Raw genomic sequence first — 21,297 nt, 5'->3', positions numbered from 1 at the left:
ATATAGAGAACAAACTAGTGGTTACCAGTGGGGAGAGGAAAGGGAGGAGGGGCAAGATAGGGGTAGAGGATTAACAGGTACCAACTACTATGTATAAAATAAATACACTAGAAGGATGTAAAGTACAGTACAGGGAAATATACCTATTATTTTCTAATAACTTTAAGTATAATATAACCTATAAAAATATTGAATCACTATGTCATACACTTGAAACTAATATAATGTTATAAATCAACTATATTTCAATTAAAAATTTATACTTAAAAATATCATCACGGGGCTTCCCTGGTGGCGCAGTGGTTGAGAGTCCGCCTGCCAATGCAGGGGACACGGGTTCGTGCCCCGTTCCGGGAAGATCCCACATTCCGCGGAGCGGCTGGGCCCGTGAGCCATGGCCGCTGAGCCTGCGCATCCGGAGCCTGTGCTCCGCAACCGGAGAGGCCACGACAGGGAGAGGCCTGCGTACCGCAAAAAAAAAAAAAAGTATAATGCTTACTGGGGAGGCAAACAGCAAATGTCCCCTACAACCACACCTGGACAATCTATTAGGGTTGTTTGATGCAGAAAGCATGCATTCAATAAAGAACCACCAATGAAATTTATATGGACTACCAAAACATCCTATTCAAGCCTCTACAAAAATCCCATTGTTTCATCATATGGATGAGACTAATTTAGAGGCAAGAAACAAAAAATAGGGATAAATGGGCCATTTGAAATGAGAAATATAAACAATGAGATGTCCATGGGCTGGTCTGATTTAATACTTTAATATGTTTTAGATCCGGGGTCAGGAAACTTTTTCTGTAAAGGAACAGATAGTTAATGTTTTTGGCTTTGTAGCCCATACGTGTCTTAGCATGAAAGCACCCAAAAACATGTAAATGAATGGGTATGACTGAGTTCCAATAAAATTTTATTTTTAAAAACAGGCAGTAGGTTGGATTTGGCCCACAGGTGGTAGTTTGTTGAATCTGGTTGTAGATGGATAATAATGTACTATGTAGGAGTATGGACTCTTGCTGTTAGAAGTATCTAGATTTGAGTCTTGCTGTTTACTTACTAGCTCTATGCATAATTTCCTTCACTACTCTAAGCCTCAATTTCCTCACCTGCCTAATAGGGATAATAACAGATGTCTAAGAGTGTTGTTTTAAGAATTAAAAGAAAATACACATAAAGCACAATGCCTGGCATGTAGTAAGTGGTCAGTACATGGTAGCTATTATTACTATTATTAAGGCCAATGGGGAGAAACTATAAGAAAAACTTATGAAAGGGAAGAAAGATGAGCTTCAGTGTTAAGGATATCTATTTATTAAAACATTCCAACTACATTTTTAGGGTAGTGGAATTTGTGTCATCAATTACATCTCAGGAGAGAGAATAGTAGGCTTCAGGGAAAGGTCTACAATGACTCTTTCCTCGGGATGCTGATGAAACCCAAAAAGGCCAAAAAATGACTGGATATTATTTTTAAAAGCTTTAGTAACAAAAGAGACGACGTTATCTTGTTCAAATTTATTTTGTGTCCACACCTGGAATTCTGGGTAAGTTTGGAATAATTATTTTCGCTAAAGACAGAGTAGGGATGGAGAAGATTTGGAAAGGGTGTGCTGAAGAGATTACTGGCCTATATGTGTGAGGGCCCACATAAAAGATTAAGACTTTTCAGTCTGGGACATCAATCTGGGAAGGACAGGTAGGATAGTAGTCAAGAACATGGCCTTTTCTGTCAGATAGATAGACCTGGAGATGAATCCTGGCTACAAGACTTATTAGCTTGAGTCCTTAGATAAATTACTTAAACCTTATGAGTTTACTTGTTTTCACCTGTAAAATGCAAATACTAATAGTGTTACTGTGAGGATTATGCCCATGAATCGGAGAGTCTTGTGCTCGGCACACAGTAAGCACTCAGTGACTATTATTATTATTTGAAGCCTCTAAAATCATGTGTGAAGTGATCAGCATCAAGATAGACTCTTTCATATCCTGGAACAATTTAATGGGGAGGGGAATGTCTTTAAATTATACATAGATGAAGCTAATGCAAGTAAGGGGAAGTCTGATGTAAATGGCAGATAGTAAGCCAATGGTATCCATCGCCCCCATGAAGCATTACAGACTGAAAACATATTTAATAAAGGATACATGCATGGTAGACTCATCATGGGTAACTAAGGGAACATGAAGTTTGATAGTTGTTGCTAACCTTATGGTTATTGTAAAAAAGAACATGGCTGTCTTCCTACAAATGCTCCTTAGAGACAGACTGTTGAACTGGAAATTCCCTGAGGTTGATATAGTGGTGGCAGATCTCAAATTTCAATGACCAACTAACTGTTGTCAGACTACATCAAATTCTTGTTTTAATCTTGATATTCCTATGACGGTGGCAGGTAACAACCATCAGGAGCCTTCAAAGTCCCTGTTGTCTCTTGGCATTGTGAAAACACTGTAAACATCATTGAGCTATTATTCAAAAAGACCCAATAGCTTTGAATGAAGAGCTACAGAAATATGAGGGCTTCGTGATAGCCAGAAACTTTTGTTAGAATCCTGACTCAACAAGCAAGAGCCTACCCAGTCAGATAAAGCAGACACAGTACGTGTTTAGATTTGTCAAGGGATTTTCTACAACTATTAGAAACACAAATGAAATCTCAAAGTCCTAGAAGGCACTGATTTGCTATGTGCTTCTTTTATAGACTGTTGTCCAGAACATGTATTTCAACCAGTGGCTATGTGAATACCAGTTACTAGAGTGGCCTTTCTCTACTGAGTGGTCTTGGGAGGTGTAATAGGGTCAGTTAGGCTGGTCAGGAGGGGTGTGACTTAGAGTGTTTCCCTCTTCTATCAGAGATCAGCTCTGGCATTAGCAAGACACTGGTTTCAAACCCTAGCCCTGCCACTTACTTGGTGTGTGAATTTAGGGCAGAGAAGTTAACTGCTCTGAACTTTCATTTCATCCTCTTTAAATTGAATTAATAACACCTGCCCCATAAAGGCGTGGTAAGCATTAAATGTCAGAAATGGATATTCTATCAATATATTTTAGTAGTGTGAAATTAAATGAGTATCATTAACAAAGCATATATGACCCAGCAATCCCACTACTGGATATATACCCTGAGAAAACCATAATTCAAAAAGAGTCATGTACCACAATGTTCATTGCAGCTCTATTTACAATAGCCAGGACGTAGAAGCAACGTAAGTGTCCATTGACAGATGAATGGATAAAGAAGATGTGGCACATATATACAATGGAATATTACTCAGCCATATAAAGAAACAAAATTGAGTTATTTGTAGTGAGGTGGATGGACCTGGAGTCTGTCATACAGAGGGAAGTAAGTCAGAAAGAGAAAAAACAAATACCGTATGCTAACACATATATACGGAATCAAAAAAAAATGGTTCTGAAGAACCTAGTGGCAGGACAGGAATAAAGACGCAGATGTAGAGAATGGACTTGAGGACACGGGGAGGGGGAAGGGTAAGCTGAGACAAAGTGAGAGAGTGGCATGGACGTATATACACTACAAATGTAAAACAGGTAGCTAGTGGGAAGCAGCTGCATAGCAGAGGGAGACCAGCTCGGTGCTTTGTGACCACCTAGAGGGGTGTGATAGGGAGGGTGGGAGGGAGACACAAGAGGGAGGAGATATGGGGATATATGTATATGTATAGCTGATTCACTTTGTTATACAGCAGCGACTAATACAACAATGTAAAGCAATTATACTCCAATAAAGATGTTTAAAAAAAACAAAGCACTGAGCACAGTGCCTGGCATAAACCAACTATTAGTTCCCTTTCTCTAGACGCACACAAAGCCAGATTTTATGTCCAAAGGGATGAGTCTTCTATGCATAGGGAAAACTGAAATTCTACAGGGTTCTCCATGTAAAAGTAAATGGAGTGGGTGGAATACAGTCACAATTGGCTTATCACTGAGCTGGATGGATAAGAGTACCAGTGCCATGTAAGGTATGTACTAGAAGGCAATGAGCAGGAAGCAGGTTCAAATAGACTGCAGAACCAAAGCCAATACCAGGAAGTAATACCAATAATTTAGTGCATGAATGCTCAAAGTTATAGTGGAAATCAATGACTGGAAAGTGTGGTTCAAATACCAAGATAGTTCTACTGATTCTACTAAATGGTGTAACTCACTTCCAGGACTTTTGTTTGTAAAGCGTGGGCAGTGACGCCTGCATGAAGGTGACATTGAAGATTCATGACACTATATTCCCTTGAATGTTTTTCCATTTTCCTGGCCAAGTGAGACCTGAAGCTTCATAGGGAGGCAATAAAGCATGGCCACCGGTGTATCAATAAAAGGCTTTATATATGTAACACAAGCTTCCAGAGCTCTCCCAAGGGCATGAGGTTTTACATTTTGCCCAGAGGCTGGTATATCTTAAATTTTCTGTTTTGTTTCAGAGATGACTATTATCATAGGCAAGATGGTGCTGGGTGGAGAAGATCTTCCAGAGTCCAAAAAAAGGGTGATATTTGTTTTAAACATCATGGATAGAAGTGAAGGCTCTATGGGTCTGATTGAATAATGAGAGTCACATGGGTCCCATGTGCTGCCATCTGGACAGAATAGAGGTAGTGAGAATTAGGTCAGTCATACACTCTTCTCTCTCTAAAGGTGCTTGTCGGGGGCTCACGTCTACAGTCATGTGTTATGTCTTCATCCACGGCAGTATATTCTGACGGTTAGACTGAACTATGTGGTATTGTAAGAAGCAATTACTTATGCCAGGTACCATGGTGCTGGGTGTGAGTAGAAGTAAACGTAGGAAGTGCAAACCATAGGTATTTAGGAATGTTATTATAGCTGTAGACAAATGAGAGAGATAAAGAGGGATACTGGCTGACTGTTGCGGCAAGGCTCCCAGGGAGGACAGTCTTCAGTGGATTCACTACGGTTTACACTGTGATGCTGACTTTGCATGGTGAGAATCTTATTTTGTCTCCAGTGTGCTCAGAGGTGATTAGGGTCTGGAGAACGGATGCTATTAAAACCACAAAATTGATGTATAAGCCAAACACCAATTTATTCACTTATAGTGAGAATTAACTGCCAAGTAGGCTAGAACACTTCACGTCAGCTGGTTAGCAAATTTTCTTCCCATAACAAAGTTTATATGGGAGAGTAATTAAAAATCAGATTATTTCTTAGAGCATGGAGTCAGAGCAAGGGGAGTTAGGTGACAATCTTAATGGCTAATGACACAAATTGGGATGGCCTGGTGCCTCTATCCCATTGCAGGTGGACCCTGGCAGGGTCTGCTGATCAAAATCCCCTCTCTGACTCTAGAGAGATTACTGATGCCTTACGGCTCTTTAATTGCCCCCTTTTCTAGATTCCATGCAAATCATCCTTTTGTTAACAATTCGTTCTTCAGACTTGTAAAATGATTAAATTCCCTCTTGCTTGGTGGCATGGATCATGTAGCAGATCTGCCTCGCTAAAACTACAACCTTGTTTGTACCTGGGGGTTCCCCAAGCCTTTGCAACTGCAGACTACATCTTTGAGTAGGGTACATCTCATTTGTTCTCTGTAGATTTTAATTAGTTTCACTCTCAGAGAAATTCACTTAGGTGTAAGTTCTGAGGACTCATCCATGTAACTCTCTTTATGCAAAGTAATTCATTCATTCCAACTGAAGTGGATGGTATCACTATAACAATATTTTAAAGTGGTAAACAAAATGGTTGCTAGCTAGTAGGCAGTAAAGCATTATCCCAGCATCCCGTTCACATGGTCAGCCTGGCTGTTGGATTGTATCACATAGAGCACAAGAGGCCCTTGATTTGGAATTTCTCAACAAGGAGCTTCTAGAAGTAGGAGGTGAACTAAACTTCATAGCCCGGGATTAATGATCTGTTCTGAGAGGCTATGGAATCTGAAGATTTCTTGGGGAAGAAGGTAATGTTGCTGCAGAGGGAAAGTCCTCTGCGGAAAATAAAGTGACATATCTTTATATGTAAAAAGTACATATGCATAAGGAGTACGCAATGATAAATTGTGGCCCTAAGATAAAGAAAGATTGGTGATTAAGCCAACTGAATGCTCCTGTCAACGTTCCAGGACGATACTGGTGTTCGTAAGGAAAGTGACTGGAGGCCATTGGGTTAGTCCTTTACTATAGAATTGGTGGTACTAGATCAGGATACCTGCAGGTAATACCAGAGTCACTTAAAGTTCAAATAGAGATCCATTAGAGGATCTCATACAATCCCAGTACACTAGTGGGAATTTCTTACCACAGTTGAAATATGTGCATTCAGGTCTCCTAGTTGTCAGAGCATATGGAGTAAGGTGGATGTATAGCAAGCTGTTAATAAAGGAGACTCCTCGCAAATACAAATAAGAATTAGCACAGTGGTTAGTGAGGCACTGATGGGTGAAAAGATATCTGTTTGTTAGTGCTGTAGGATAAGAGTAATAAGGCCCTAGCTGAGTTTAGGTATCATCAAAGCATAATTCTCCAGGCCAGACTACAGTGGCGCTTCGTGTTCTGAGAGGCCTTGATGGCTGCTAGGAAATATGGAATTACTGATTTTACTTCAGGAAATCCATTATGGGGACATACATCAGCCCTAAGAAGCAGGGAACAAAGAGCAGGTAATTACCAGAAAACACCGATTATCATCACTGCATATCCTTGACATTTTAGGGATTTTTACCTTTTCAGCATAGCACTACTTTTGCTCAGAAGCATTAGGAATCCATACACAGAGTTAATGTATGCCAAAAGTACAACACAAGCAATCATACCCCCATTTCGTGAGTTTTATGTACAGATGGTGTTGATGTATATGCCCCAGGATTTGAAATGTGAGACGGTTCAGAAAATTGTCTGCCATTAATTGCTCTTCAAGAGCCTCAACTAGATGAAGGTCCCCAGAGGTGGTCCATAAGGGTAGAGCTTAGCATCAATGAGCAGTGATCCTAGATGGTGACCACACTGAGGCCTCTAAAGTCAGAAACTACTGAAGGGCCTGATCCTCGGTCTTCAGTGGAGATTTAGTTAGCCAGGTTCCCTGTCTAAGGCAGCAGGGACATGCTTCAGACACAGTCATTATGATGGGACACACTAAGTACTTGTTAGAGGTCATTATCCTAGAGCATTTTGACTTGGCCATAAGGCATGCTGGAACCTGAAGTAGGTTGTTGGAGAAAAGCTAGGGCTTGGCTAAAAACACATACCTGCCTGAAGGGCTAACTCTCAAAGAAGTGGACCCAAAGTTCCAAGCAGACTGCTCAAAGGGCCATACCATTCTAGTTTGTCAATAGCCAAGAGATTACTTTTGAGCAAGCAGCAGTCTTTAAATAGTAGCAAAATATATAGCTGTATGAAAAGGTGGCATAGCTGTGTTTCCATGAAGGTTGGTTTGTGTTAAGCTGGACTCTAATCTGTAGGTGGAGCAGGATTCAGCCTCTAGTAGGAAAATGTTGGTAGGATATGGAAATGCAACTGGGACTTCAGCCAAGAGTCCTAAACCAACAGGGGACTAGGACACAGACCAATGAGAGTAAGGGTGAAGGCCTTGGGCCAACAAACTCAACCCAGGTATCTATCACCTATCGGTGGGGATGGAGTTCCCAATGTATTTCCAGGGTGGTTTCCACTGGGTCAGACTGGGCAGAGTTTTTCCTGCAGGCTTTCAGTACACTTGGGAAATTAGTCCCAACTGTATAAAGTGCCTGGGAATTGTTTTCATCATTGCTTTATCAAGTTTGGTGATGAGTCACCAAATGAACAAGATCTGGTTGTCTAAATTCTCAGAAGCCTAGGAGTTCATGACCGTAAAGTGGTATCCCAGTTCCCCATCTGTATTTTAAATGTGAATGCAGGATATAAATCAATGAGGCCGGAGGTGAGAGGGGTATAAGTTTACAATGTGACCTGCCTGGGCTCCTCTTACTGGTGAGCCGGGTTATTTATCCTTGCTGGGGCTCGAGAACGTTTGGCAAGGCAATCTCTTGTGAAGTGACCAGCCTGGCTGCAGTAGAGGCATGACTGAGTTTCTTGCTGGCGGGCTCGTTTGGCTGGCGTGAGAGGCAGCTGGCTTCCTCGAAGCTGTATAGGGTCTTCCTTGGGTGGTGGGCCTGTGGGGTTGGAGAGGGCTTGGTGGCGGATCAGGGAAGCCAACACTGGGATCTGGGCCTCTGGCTGCAGGAGCTCTGGCCTGTCACTACGTTTCTTATCCAACTGAATACACTGAGTGATAAGGTCTGGGAGATTGTCCGTCAGATCTGTGCCACTTACTTCAGCCTGAATGGAGTCAGCTAGTTCCTCTTGGAAGTGATCCCTCTGATTGGTTTCATTATATCTCAGATTTTGAGCAAGGAGCTGGAAAGTAGTGGCATCCTTCTGAGAGAAGTTGTCCCTTTTGTCAACCTTAGCATTCATCAAGGGGTTCATTTCCTGTTTTGTGGGCTCACCAAATGACTGCTGTAACTCAAGAACAAAGTTCTCATATTGCTTCAACAGAGCACTCTGGTAGGTGGTGATTCTGTGTAATTCTCTACTGTATCTTCTGGAATCAAGTGAGACTAAGCAGAATTGAGTACCAATATTGGATACCAATGAGCAGACAGTGGTTTTGCTCTGTGATCAGACAGACGGTGTCATGAGCAAGTAGCCAAATCTGTTAACTATGAAGAAGTCACAAGGGTATGCTGAGAGCTGAGAAATGCCAAAAACTGTTGTCCACTACTCAGTGTTGCCTCTTCTTCATGGAGAATGCCAATGTTCTGCACATTCAGAAGAAATAAATTACCTTAGGACACATAGAAGATTTGGAATTAAGAAGATAAATACAAAAGTTACAGTAGATTTCTCTCCCCACTCCCCTTCTTGGTAATATGGAGGCAATTTGCCCTCAGACTAAGCCTTTGATTCTAAAGTATCTTTCTTTATCAGAGAATCAAAGAGTTTTACAATCCAAAGTGATCATAGAAATCATCCAGGCCAAATTTGTAATTTCACAGATGAGAAAACAGAGACCTAGAGAAGTAAAAATGTTTGCCCGAGGTCATACAACTAGTTAATATCAGAGCCGGCCTGTTCATCAGAACTGCTGTCCAAAACAGCACTTCCTCCAGGACTACAAATGTAGTTCTTGCCCTTTGCTACTCCAAACGATCAGGGAATCAGCAGTTTTGGCATCACCAGGGAGGTTGTTGGAAATGCTGACTCTAAGGTCCCACCCCAGACCTACTGAATCAGTGTTCCATTTTAACAAGATTCTCCAGGTGATTCGAATGTGCATTGAAGTTTGAGAAGTGTTGCTCTACAGAGCACTTAGCCAGAATTGGAATACTCACTGGTTGGACTTGACCCTCAGTGCTCCAATCATAGCCTGCAGTGCTGTGAGGATCCGATTGCTGTGGTGGTAGTTAATCCATTTTTTCTGGCTTTCTAGTCTGTGTCTGAGGTCACATTTGGTTGCCATGGACATGATTAAGACATCACAGGCAAGATGAAGAGGTGAGATTGAGAACCTAGCAAAGAAGAACAGAATATTCTTAAATTATAAAGATCAAAATGTTCAGCAGTCTTCCCTGCATTGATAACAAGAATATAGCAACCAGTAAAAGTTTAAAACAAACCCCAAACATATTGTATGTTGGTTGAACTATTCTGCTATGTAATTCCTCTCACTGTCCTTTCCTTGTGTAGTATTTAAATGTATTTAAATCGGCCATCAGTGGGCAAAAACAAAAAATATGTATCACTGAAAGCAAGATTTGATTCCCTAGGTTTCATTTGATGGCACCTCCTCTCGAAACCTATGGAAGAAATTATTGGAAGAATGAAATAGTGTACGATGGGGGGCCAGAGACTTGCCCAAACACTATCAGTTGGATGATTTGAAGAACTCATTTGCTTCTCAATTTCTTTTTATCTCATGAGGATGACTATCTGGTCTACCTCAAAGGGTTGCTGTGAGTATCAATGAGACAATGGATAGGTGCTCTGAGTAGCAACAAAAAATGAGAGATTTGCTCCCAAGATTGTTCCAGCGCAGCTGAACAATGCCAGTGGTGAGGCTCCACCCTCAGTGCATAACGCCGAAGTAGAAAGATACTGTCATACCTCCTTTCATTCTTCCTTTCCATACCTCACCCATCTAGTCTACTATTTACCTTTCAGACATCTTTCACGTTACAGGTGCCCATCCATGAGTTTATTCCTGTCAACCCAGCTAGGTGTCAACTGATAGCTAATATGTTAATTAATTATTGAGTGTTAATGATTGGCCTTTCTCAGGGTATTCATTTTTGTTTCCTCAAACTTTAATGTGTGCAAAAATCCACTTGGTCCCAATCTCTAGCAATTCTGATTCAGTAAGTCTGGAGTGGATGCCAGGAACCTGTACAGGTTGGCTGGCAGATTTCTGATGATGGTGCTCCTTGTGAGAAAAGCCATCCATACAAATATCATGCAATAAAGCCATATCAGTAGCATCTCAGAGAAGTAGGGATGGGGAGGAGACATATTTGGGGGTAGGAGGCTGACCCTCAAATGAGGTAGAATAGGTGGTAGCCAATTCCACCTCCATATAAAGCCACAAGTTGCCCACACTGTTCTTAACAACTGCTCATCTCTCCCAGGTAGCAGAGAGCAAGAGTTCAGCATGTAGGCTCTAGAGTCAGACTGACCTGGGTCCAAACCCTGGCTTGGCCAAAAGTTGTGTGACTCTGGACAAGTTACTTAACCTCTGTGAGAATCAGTTCCAAACTTTAAAATGGAGATGATATTAATACGTGCCTCTTGGTGTCATGAAGATTAAATGAGATGAAAAGAGATTAGCACAGCTTCATGCAGATGGCAGATGCTCCATAAATGTTAGCTATCATTATTCTAGGTCCACAGTCTGTGTTTTAGAATTTAAATTATTTTCAGATTTTAGAAAAGTAACATAGAGTATGTACTGTTTATTACATAACACTCCCAGTAATGTCTGGGAAAACATCCCATAATTAAGCCATTAACATTTCTGCAGGAAAAAAAATGTCTGAATATTCATACTAAAAGAGATAAAGACTAAGTTCATGTCAGCTCAGGTCAGGTTTTTCTGCCAAATAAGTTTTGGCACCAAATTTAAAAAAAAAAAAAAGCTTCTGTTGTACAGAGCTTTTTGATTTCAGAATTGAAGCTAAGGGTTTGTGGACCTCTACCAAACTCTTTTTTCTGGGGTGCAATTATAACTTTTCCTTCTCTGTCCCTGCTTTCTGCCCTTTGACTCCACCCTCAGAAGTTCCAGAATATCTGTAGAGGTCTCCGGTTTCTTTACAGAATTATGTATTCAAAGTGGCAGATCATTTAATTTTTCTAATTATGTAGCACTGGTGAAACACTTGCTAAAATTATAAGCATTAGCCCAAATGCAAATCATACAATGGCACTGTTGTCAATGGCAGTTGCTTAATCCCTCAAAGAAAATCTACCTTGCCTTATCATTTTGGAAATTGCTCTCCTTTTAGAGGTCAATGGCCTTCTATTGGATTGTTCCAGCAGATCCTGGGGGAAGAGCCGACAGTCTTGGAGGAGTTCCAGACCACAGTCTTTCGGAGACAAAGTAGAGACAGAGCTCATAACTCAAATGCACAGGCTTGAGGGATCAGACTAGTGAGCTTGGACCAGGTCTGATAGAAAACTGCATATGCTTAAGCTTTTCCTTAATCAGTATGTGCTTCAACTACAAAAACAACACAAAAATAGGTTTAGTAAACTATTGCAGGTCACTTTGATGTTTGTGTTCCGTTTGAACCAAAGCCATAGTTAAGAGTTTCCCCAGATATAAAACTACTTCACTCTGGAGTCCCCTAAGACCCCATTTGGAGAAGGACCTGTAGTATCCTGCTGCCTGTAAGGGAGCTTTGTGACCTTACACTGCTTTATTTTCAAGCTGTTCTACATAACTCATTGGAGAAGATTGAACTAGGGTCATGCAACTACCCAAAGCAGTTGCATTCTTACTCTTGTTCTCCAGATCTTCTAAGGAATGCTGTGGTCATAGGAGCTAAACTGATAGATAAGTAACCCTGATAAGGTGACCACAGGGGCATACTGTTTGAACTTGTCTGAAGACTTGGGTGTGACCCCAGCTCTGCCACTATCTATACTGACAACCTTGGGCAAGTCACTTCCTCTCTCTGGGTCAGTTTCTATATCTGTATAATGACGGGATTGGGTTTCTTGAAGTTTATTAAGATAAGAAATTCTGATTCAGGAAGGTTAACAGGAGACCTAGGAATATGATTTTTTTTTATAGGCACCCCAAATTATTCTGTGTTAAGAAGTCTTCAGATTTTACCTTGGGAATATTGGGTGACTGCCCACACAAAACTCCTGTATTTGTCAGAGGTTCTCAAATTTCAGGATACTTCAGAATCCCCTGGAATTTTAACATACAGATTTTGGGGCCTCACCCCTGAACAGTGTGATTCAGTGGGTCTGGGATGAGGCCAGATAATTTGCATTTTAATCAAGCTCTGTCAGTGATGCTGATGCAGAAATTTCCCCAGCAACACTTTCAAAAAACTGTAGGCTGGGTAATCTCAAAAGGCCCTTTCTGCTTCGGCACTATCTACTTTTTTGAAAGTAGAAAATATTTGACTCCAAACGTGGCCCCTGAAGCGTGTGATATGTAGATTGCTTCTTTCCTAGACTCTGCTTGAGGCTGCATGGTCACCTCTAAACAGTGGGCTAGTGCAGACCTGGCTCAGGCGTGTGAGATGTAGCTGGCTCAGAGACAAGAGAGAGAGTAGCAATTGAGTTGACCCTGCTCTCAGGACTCTGTAGTTCCTGCTGGGAGTTATGTACTATTCTGCTCTGCTCTGCCTGTGAATGAGGTAGAAAAATCGTTCTCTTATCCCCATATCATAGACAGAGCAGCCCAGCTGGGATCAAAATGCCTATTGCTATGACTCAGACCTCATACCTTCCTTTAAGCGTCAACCTTCCTTCTGGCTCAGCTGGACCCATGGCCTAGCTGCTTATGAAGTTCAACATGTCGTGAACACTATCTACAAGTATTCCCTGTCAGTTTCCCAGTCTTCCTTTCGAATGTGCACAGCTCTATTAAGGAGCCGTATCAACCTTCCTGCTCCTTGGGTCTATTTAACATTCCTCCTAAGGTCATGTTTCCCAGTCTCCTCCTTCACCTACCTTCTCTCCTTTGCCTACTGTCTCTGCTGGCAACCACAGCACATGTCTGAATGATTCTGCTCAGTCACCAGCCAGAATCATGACCGATAACATCATCCCAGCAATACATGACCCATTTACACTGTTCTTCTCTCTCAATCCAATAAAGAAAAATGCCTAGAAGGAATGGGAGAGTTTTTCTAGGAAGGCAAGGATCTGGACACTGGATGGAAGGCAAGGTGATCTGCCATTAGGTGGACATCATAGCACTAGGGTTGAACACAGAGTATTATATGGAGTCAAGGAAAAACCCCAAAGATAGACTCTATTGCTTCTTTGCTGTACTTGCCAATTTGATTTCAATTGAGGGGTACCAACGTTATATGGGTGGTGAAATGAAGACTTCGGGGAAAGTAGCCATGTTTTGGAGGTTTGTCAACTCCTGAAGATCGAGTGTGCTGCTACTTACAGCTCATAAGAGATGTTATAACATATGGCAGATAACCTTTGCAGCAGGATTGGGTCGAAGTCTCATTTCAGACCTGCAAGCGCTGAAGACATGGCAGGCCTCTGACACACTGTAAATGCAGAGATTTTCATTTGTATTTGGTAAGAATAGGAAAGAAAAGTCCTGTTTTCCTTCAGTTGTATCCAACATCTTTGTAGGTCTTTGGTAATAACACTTGTGATTTCTTGAGTACCTAATTCATGCCAGCTTACGTACTCTGATTGGTACTGGCTGCCTGGAGCTGTGTGTAAGAGGATTCTGGACCTGTAACTGGCCTCACTGGTAGAATGTTGTGAAGGATTGTCAGTGTCTGCCATGGGGTCTGGAGGGATAACTGCAACATGCTGAACGTGCGTTTGTTACCTCTCTTGTAGACTGTATGATCCTCACGGTAGTCTTATGAAGTAGGTATGATTATTTGCATTTTACATATAAGGAAGCCAAGCCCCTACCTGCACTTCAGAACATGTAATCATGCCCACTCCTGCTTTTAATCTTTTTCTCCCCTCACCTAAAAGCCCTCTTCTTCCTATGTTCAGCTTAAGTTCAGCCTCCTCGATGCAGCCTCCTCTGACTACTCAGACCCTTACTAACTTCTCCGCTCCCTGAACTGTGTGGAAGGACACATGATTTTATGTTCCCTCCTGGAGGAAGCCTCTTTCTTTTAAACTCCCACAATACCTTGCACAGGGCTGGTTCCATGGGCCTTATGTAAATCTGTGTTGATGGACACACTAAGATGATAAAGGGCTAGGGGAAGGACAAGCAAAAGAATCCCTACCAGTAGTAGCCTGAGGTTAAAATTGTGACAAGAAAAATAAGACCTGGAATCCAGTCGTGAAAATCTGATCAAAATGGGAGGAAGCTGAGTAAGCAAGCAGGGGGATGGGATCTCTGTAGAAGTGGTCTGAGCTTGAGGGAAAGCCCAGCAGGCATTGGTATCACCAGTTTTTGGCTTTCTATCCACTATCTTCCTTTCTTCCTTAAGCCCCATAAATTCAATGATTTTTATTTTTTGGCAAGGCAAAACATATGATCATGTCTGACAAAGACTTCTTCACTACTTCTAGGTTCAAGGAAGCAGTCTGGGAGAGTGCTTTACATAACTGAATGTGCACCTTGTCATGTTTTATAAGAACAGTGAGATAACATTCTAAATTGGGACCATCTCAATAAATCTGGGTTGAGCTATCACCATACCCATCTAATCAATATGTGAAAATATTAAAAGAACAACCAGAAAGGAATGATTAGGTTCTTATCCCCATTGAGTTTCACTGTCTATGTGTACAGAAATTTAAGTATCTTAAAAATAAGTTTAATATTCATTACCTCATTCAATCTTGACCACAGTTTTGTCATTTTTCAGGTCAGAAAACCAAGGCACTGAGATTTTAAGTAAAGTCAAGGGTCAAAGGGGAAACTTGATACATGTGTAACTGTCTCTGAAGGACTCCTGTGTGGAATACTTGTTCTCAGAGACAAGTAAGGCACTATCTGAAGACGTTTGGGAGGGTAGAGGTGGAGGTGGGATGATTGTCTCCATGAAGTAATTTATGAGTTCCATATCATTGGAAGAATGCAAGCAGAGTTAGCATTACTACTTGGTGAGGAGTAAAATACAGGTGATGAAACTGACAACTAGTTGTATGCAATCTAGAATCTGATCCTCAGATCTACAGCTAACCTGAACCTTACCCACCTTGCCCACCTACCTCAGAGCTCCTGTTCCTAGAGGAGACTCTGACTAAGCTACAGCAGACTTTGTTTACCAATTTCAGGATTTATCTTTGTTCCTCTGTCCATTCCCAATGCCCCCGTCATTTCAAACAGTATATGCTGTTTCAAGTAAACAATTAGAGGAAGAATGGAAAAATTCTGATCTGCAGATCTTAAATAGTCATAAAATGAGCCCTTTAAATTTGAAGTGAAAGGTCTTCTCCTGCATTTGTGCTCCCTGCTGCCTCTTTCATCTTTAATTCATTAAGTGCAATTCACTTAGTGATGAACACCACTTGCAACTGATGAGCTGACAGAGCCTAGCCCACTTAGATTTAAGCTTTTTTTTTTTGGCTTTGCCATGCCCCTGTGGTATGCAGGCAACCTGCGGCCCTGCTCAAGGTGGAGAAAACTTAATATAAACAACTTAGTCCATATCATGTTTTTCATTTATCAGAAGTTTTTCAATTATCAGAAGTCTCCTAGAAAATATTTGCAAATGAAGCCACTGACAAAGGATTAATCTCCAAAATTTACAAGCAGCTCATGCAGCTCAATATCAAAAAAAAAACCAACCGAATCCAAAAATGGGCCTAATAGACATTTCTCCAAAGAAGATATACAGATTGCCAACAAACACATGAAAGAATGCTCAACATCACTAATCATTAGAGAAATGCAAATCAAAACTACAATGAGGTATCACCTCACAGCAGTCAGAATGGCCATCGTCAAAAAATCTACAAACAATAAATGCTGGAGAGAGTGTGGAGAAAAGGCTACTCTCTTGCACTGTTGGTGGGAATGTAAATTGATACAGCCACTATGGAGAACAATATGGAGGTTCCTTAAGAAACTAAAAATAGAACTACCATACGACCCAGCGATCCCACTACTGGGCATATACCCTGAGAAAACCACAATTCAAAGAGTCATGTACCGCAATGTTCATTGCAGATCTACTTACAATAGCCAAGACATGGAAGCAACATAAGTGTCCATCGACAGATGAATGGATAAAGAAGAGGTGGCACATATATACAATGGAATATTACTCAGCCATAAAAAGAAACGAAATTGAGTTATTTGTAGTGAGGTGGATGGACCTGGAGTCTGTCATACAGAGTGAAATAAGTCAGAAAGAGAAAAACAAATATCGTATGCTAACACATATATACGGAATCAAAAGAAAAATGGTTCTGAAAAACAAAAAATGGTTCTGAAGAACCTAGGGGCAGGACAGGAATAAAGACGCAGATGTAGAGAATGGACTTGAAGACACGGCGATGGGGAAGGGTAAGCTGGGACGAAGTGGGAGAGTGGCATGGACATATGTACACTACCAAACGTAAAATAGATAGCTCATGGGAAGCAGCCGCATAGCACAGGGAGATTGGCTCATTGCTTTGTGACCACCTAGAGGGGTGGGATAGGGAGGGTGGGAGGGAGGGAGACGCAAGAGGGAGGGGATATTGGGATATATGTATATGTATAGCTGATTCACTTTGTTATAAAGCAGAAACTAACACACCATTGTAAAGCAATTATACTCTAATAAAGATGTTAAAAAAAAAAAGTCTCCTAAAGCCACAGATTAATGTTCCAACTTTAGAGGTGAAGAATTTAAGGCTGAAGAAATGGAAAATTATTCAGGTCATGTTATGACTCTCTCTGCTATGTTCCAATCCCAAACCCTTTCCAGTTAGCCTTTCTTTCCTCTCCCAGCCTTGACTATGAGTGAACAAGTGATGCGGTGATTATAGAGTATGGTGAAGAAGCAACCTTTTAATGTTATTCAGTAATTGGTAACATCCCACCCATACGCAGAGCATTTTATGTGATCTAAGTCTTCTCCTACTGTCTCATTTATCATTTTGATAAAATATGAAGTAGGCAAGGCGTGTCTTCAACACTCCCACCAACAGATAAAGAAAGAATTGTCTAAGGACATACAACTATTTAGTATTAGATCTGGGACTAGCATCCTCAACTCTTGCTCCTAAAAACACTACATCCTGAAAGTAGTTTGAAACAGTGGAAGAATCATGGGTTTGGGAGTTAGAAAGAATTTAGATTAAAATCCCAATCTGAGTTAAGCCAAAGCTCTGAGACCTTGGGCAAGTTACCTCTCTGAACCTTAGTTTTCACATCTGTAAAATCTGTATTGCAAAGTAGCTGTGATGAGTTGAGATACTATATGTAAAGTTCCTGGCATCCAGCAGACAGCAATGATAGAAGCCACTGATAGCATATTTTCTGTAGACACTGGAAGGTTACCTACCAAACGTCCTTGTCACCTGCTCCAGTGTCTATCTGGGAATTTGGAGGAAGGTGATTCTTGATGTGAAGCAAGTGGCTTAAGCTAATTCACTTAGCATATAACATGTCTTAGTGTTTCTCCTTTGAAACACTCATATCACTTGTAATAAATTATTATATGCTCATTTTTTCTATTAGATTATGAGCTAATCAAGACAGGCATCATCCAATTTCATTTCTATATCCCTAAGTCCTAGCATACTTCCCTACACATAGAGGTGCTCAGTAATTCTTTGTTGAATTTATAATATCTGCCCATGACAGACATATAATAGTTAAAACTAGATAGTAGGGCTTCCCTGGTGGCGCAATGGTTGAGAGTCCGCCTGCCGATGCAGGGGACGCGGGTTCGTGCCCCGGACCGGGAGGATCCCACATGCCGCGGAGCGGCTGGGCCCGTGAGCCATGGCCGCTGGGCCTGCGCGTCCGGAGCCTGTGCCCCGCAACGGGAGAGGCCACAACAGTGAGAGGCCCGCATACCGCAAAAAAAAAAAAAAAAAAAAACTAGATAGTAGCAAAGTGGTCTTACTGTTTCCCCTTCCCAATATAACTCTTCTATTATTATTCCCTGAAGTGAGTGAAAAACTCAGCCCTGTTCCAGAGCATATCAGCATGTTTTTGCATTACAAATGCCTGAGTTAACCAGATAGAAATATAGATAAAGACTTGTGGCAGTAAGACTAATGCTCAGGAGGCGGATGTCCCAGCCCTAGACTTATGGTGAACTTAGCCAGAGCAGTGAGAAACCTTGAAGACCCTTGAGAATGTACTATGCTAGGACAAATGGGTCATTTAGTTCGTGGCTACTCTCTTCTTAGAAGAGTTTCAGATATGCCCAGGCCCTTGGTCAAAAAATTTATCTAAAAAAAAAAAAAAAAAAAAAAAAAAAAAAAAATTTATCTATCAGATTTGGAAAGAAAATGAGTACAAAATAATCCAGACAAGAGTTGTTTAAAGATATGGTATTTTCAACCACCCTTAAGTGAAGACAGAGGAATTATTTACCTCTCACGTGTCATGCCCCAAGCATAATCGGGCCACAAGCTTCAGCAGTGGGGCAGATTCTGGGGGATGGGAAAAGACCACATGAGAAGGAGTGGGATTCTCTAGCAACTCAAGTTGCAGCAGCAACCTCATTTTATTTATGGCCTTTGCTTATTATAGACTCAAAATGCCCTCTTTGCAAAGCCCTTCTGTCTTGAGCCCCAGATTTCAGTAAGGTCATGTCTACTTCTCCATCTTTTCTCATTGGATCATATTTCCAATAAGACAGCTCTTTCCACCTACTTGTGTATCTGTGTTCTTGGTGACCTCTGCATTGAGGATGCTGCCGCCATTGGCACTTGGAGTTCCCAAAGGATAACTGGGGATGCAAAGGTACCAGCAGTAACATGATTCTGCAGAAAGCTGGCCTCTGCCTGACTTTTAAAAAATCTCAAAGTATATTGGGGATATAATTTACATATAAAAAAATTCATCAGTTTAGTATGTAGAGTTAATGAGCTTTGACAAATATATATGTGTGTGTGTATATATATATATATGTATATACATATATATAAAACCACCACCACATTTGAGATATAAAATATGTCCATTACTACAAAATTCTGTCATATTCCTTTGCAGTCAGTTTCCCCATCCCTGGCCCCAGGTAATCATGAATCTACTTTCTATAGATTTGCCCTTTCTAGACATTTCATATAAATGTAATCATACAGTATGTCGTCTTTTGTGATTGGCTTTCTTCACTTAGCATGTTTTTGGGGTTCATCCATGTTGTGGCATGTATCAGTACCTCATTCCTTTTTATTGCCAAAAATATTCTATTGTATGGATATAACACATCTTGTTTACCTTATTGATGGACATTTAGGTTGTTTCCAGTTTGGGGTCATTACATGTAAAGCTACTATGAGCATTTGTGTACAAATATATTTTCATTTCTCTTGGGTTAAATACCTAGGCGTAGGTCATATGGTAAGACTGTTTAACTTTACAAGATACTGAAAACTCTTTCCCAAAATGGCTATACTATTTTTCATTCTCACCAACAGTACATGAGTGTTCCAGTCATACATTCTTGCCAACACTTGGCATTGTCAGTCTTTTACATTTTATTTGTATGGAGTTTTACAGAAGCTCCTGAAGGGCCTTGAGCCATTAGATCATTCCCCTATTGGCTGCTCACTATCATCCTATCCCCATGTCCTTTGAGGTATGTGGTAAGAAATGGGAGGAGAGACTTCATTTTTTGCCTGAGGGTAGGGAATCAGTAAAGCTGCCTGTACCTATCCAGGGAGGGAGGCAATCTAATTCTATGAAGAACAAACATCAACAGTATGGAAGATGCAAGGAGACAGATTTGGAATTCCTATAACATAGAACTTTCTAGAGTTTAGAACTGCCTTATAATAGAGTGAACGTCAATAAGAAAGGTGCTCCCTATCACTAAAAGCATTTAAGTAGCAATTGGATGAACACCTCATGGGGATGTTCTGAAGCAGATTCATGTACCAGATAAAGGTTAGGATGAATATACTCAGATATTTCTGTGACAATGTGAAGTAGATAATATCGAAATTCTGTGACTTCTGATTCTTCCTTTCTGTTCTCTGCCCTTTCACCTGACTTCCAGTTAACCCCCAATCCTTAATGCCCTGGTACCACAAATGGCTGGAAATCAATCTTCACTAGAGTAAGCTAAAGATTTCCCTTTTCCAGAGCGTCTGAGTTGTAGTATATTCCCAAATCAGAATCTCTAATGGTAGAATTTCAGGCAAAGCAACAGCCAGTGAGTAAGATGTTTTGGCTAGAATTTCCTGCCTGACACCACTCACATTAAACATAGCATCTAGATCATCATCCAGTCTACCTACTGGCTGATAATGTAGCTCTTGAAGGAAGTCAAAGAGAAAGAAAGCAAAGCTTCCAAATGTGATTTTCAAAGCAGGGTAACAAATGAGGACTAACAAACTCCTTCTCAGCTTGGTTTTCACATCCACATAGACCTGACTATCAAAAATTGTCCATCTGCCAACTCTTTTTTGTATCCAGCACCCTCTAGCACTGATATGGTACTGTATGTTTTTAGAATACTGCTTACATCGACTGACAGCTTTTTTTATATATATATCCATCAGGAGTGATGTATCTTTTATTCATCTTCACATTTTAAGTGTCTGTCAGACTGTCAAGTCTTCCTGTCTTCTGTAAGAATGTGTCATAAAGGAAACTGGTTGTGACCTGCCAGCAGGCCTCAGTTATTCAGTCTGTAGGGAGACCCTGAAGAGCAGTGCCAGAGTAAAATGTTCCCAATGATCTCTGTCTTCATAAAAAATAAATCAAGAAAGAAATAGAATGAAACTGTATCAAGGAAATGTTCATTAGATCTGGAGATGAACTTGTATACATGAGTGAACAAAACATGGAATCAGTATACTCAGAGATGGCTAAAGCAACAGCCAGGAAATGGATTTGAGTTGACTTATAGTGGAGGCAGTGCACTGGGCTAGGTGGCCTCAAGTGTATTTGTCATAGATAGTGGCAGATGTATAGAG

General features: G+C 41.0%; 1 protein-coding gene across 1 annotated transcript; it reads right to left on the bottom strand.

The window, feature by feature from the left end:
• Positions 1 to 7,953: 7,953 nt before the first annotated feature.
• On the bottom strand, positions 7,954 to 19,074 carry RTL4 (retrotransposon Gag like 4). Its single transcript, XM_032618960.1, has 3 exons — positions 19,025 to 19,074; positions 9,363 to 9,539; positions 7,954 to 8,572 (listed from the first exon to the last, which is right to left on the bottom strand). Exons 1-3 carry the CDS (start codon positions 19,072 to 19,074, stop codon positions 7,954 to 7,956), a joined length of 846 nt encoding a protein of 281 aa, XP_032474851.1.
• Between the last annotated feature and the right edge of the window lie 2,223 nt (positions 19,075 to 21,297).

Source organism: Phocoena sinus, chromosome X, assembly GCF_008692025.1.
Source record: "Phocoena sinus isolate mPhoSin1 chromosome X, mPhoSin1.pri, whole genome shotgun sequence".
Lineage (NCBI taxonomy): Eukaryota > Metazoa > Chordata > Mammalia > Artiodactyla > Phocoenidae > Phocoena > Phocoena sinus.
This window is presented reverse-complemented; position numbering and strand designations above follow the sequence as displayed.

What these genes read in the sequence shown, in the direction of transcription:
- RTL4 (XM_032618960.1), bottom strand. Translation starts at nt 19,074, where the DNA reads ATGGCGGCAGCATCCTCAATGCAGAGGTCACCAAGAACACAGATACAC. An exon ending in CCAAGAACACAGATACACAA is followed by an intron (nt 9,540 to 19,024) that starts GTAGGTGGAAAG and finishes CTTCTTTGCTAG; the next exon opens with GTTCTCAATCTCACCTCTTC. An exon ending in CTGAGGGTCAAGTCCAACCA is followed by an intron (nt 8,573 to 9,362) that starts GTGAGTATTCCA and finishes ACTTGATTCCAG; the next exon opens with AAGATACAGTAGAGAATTAC.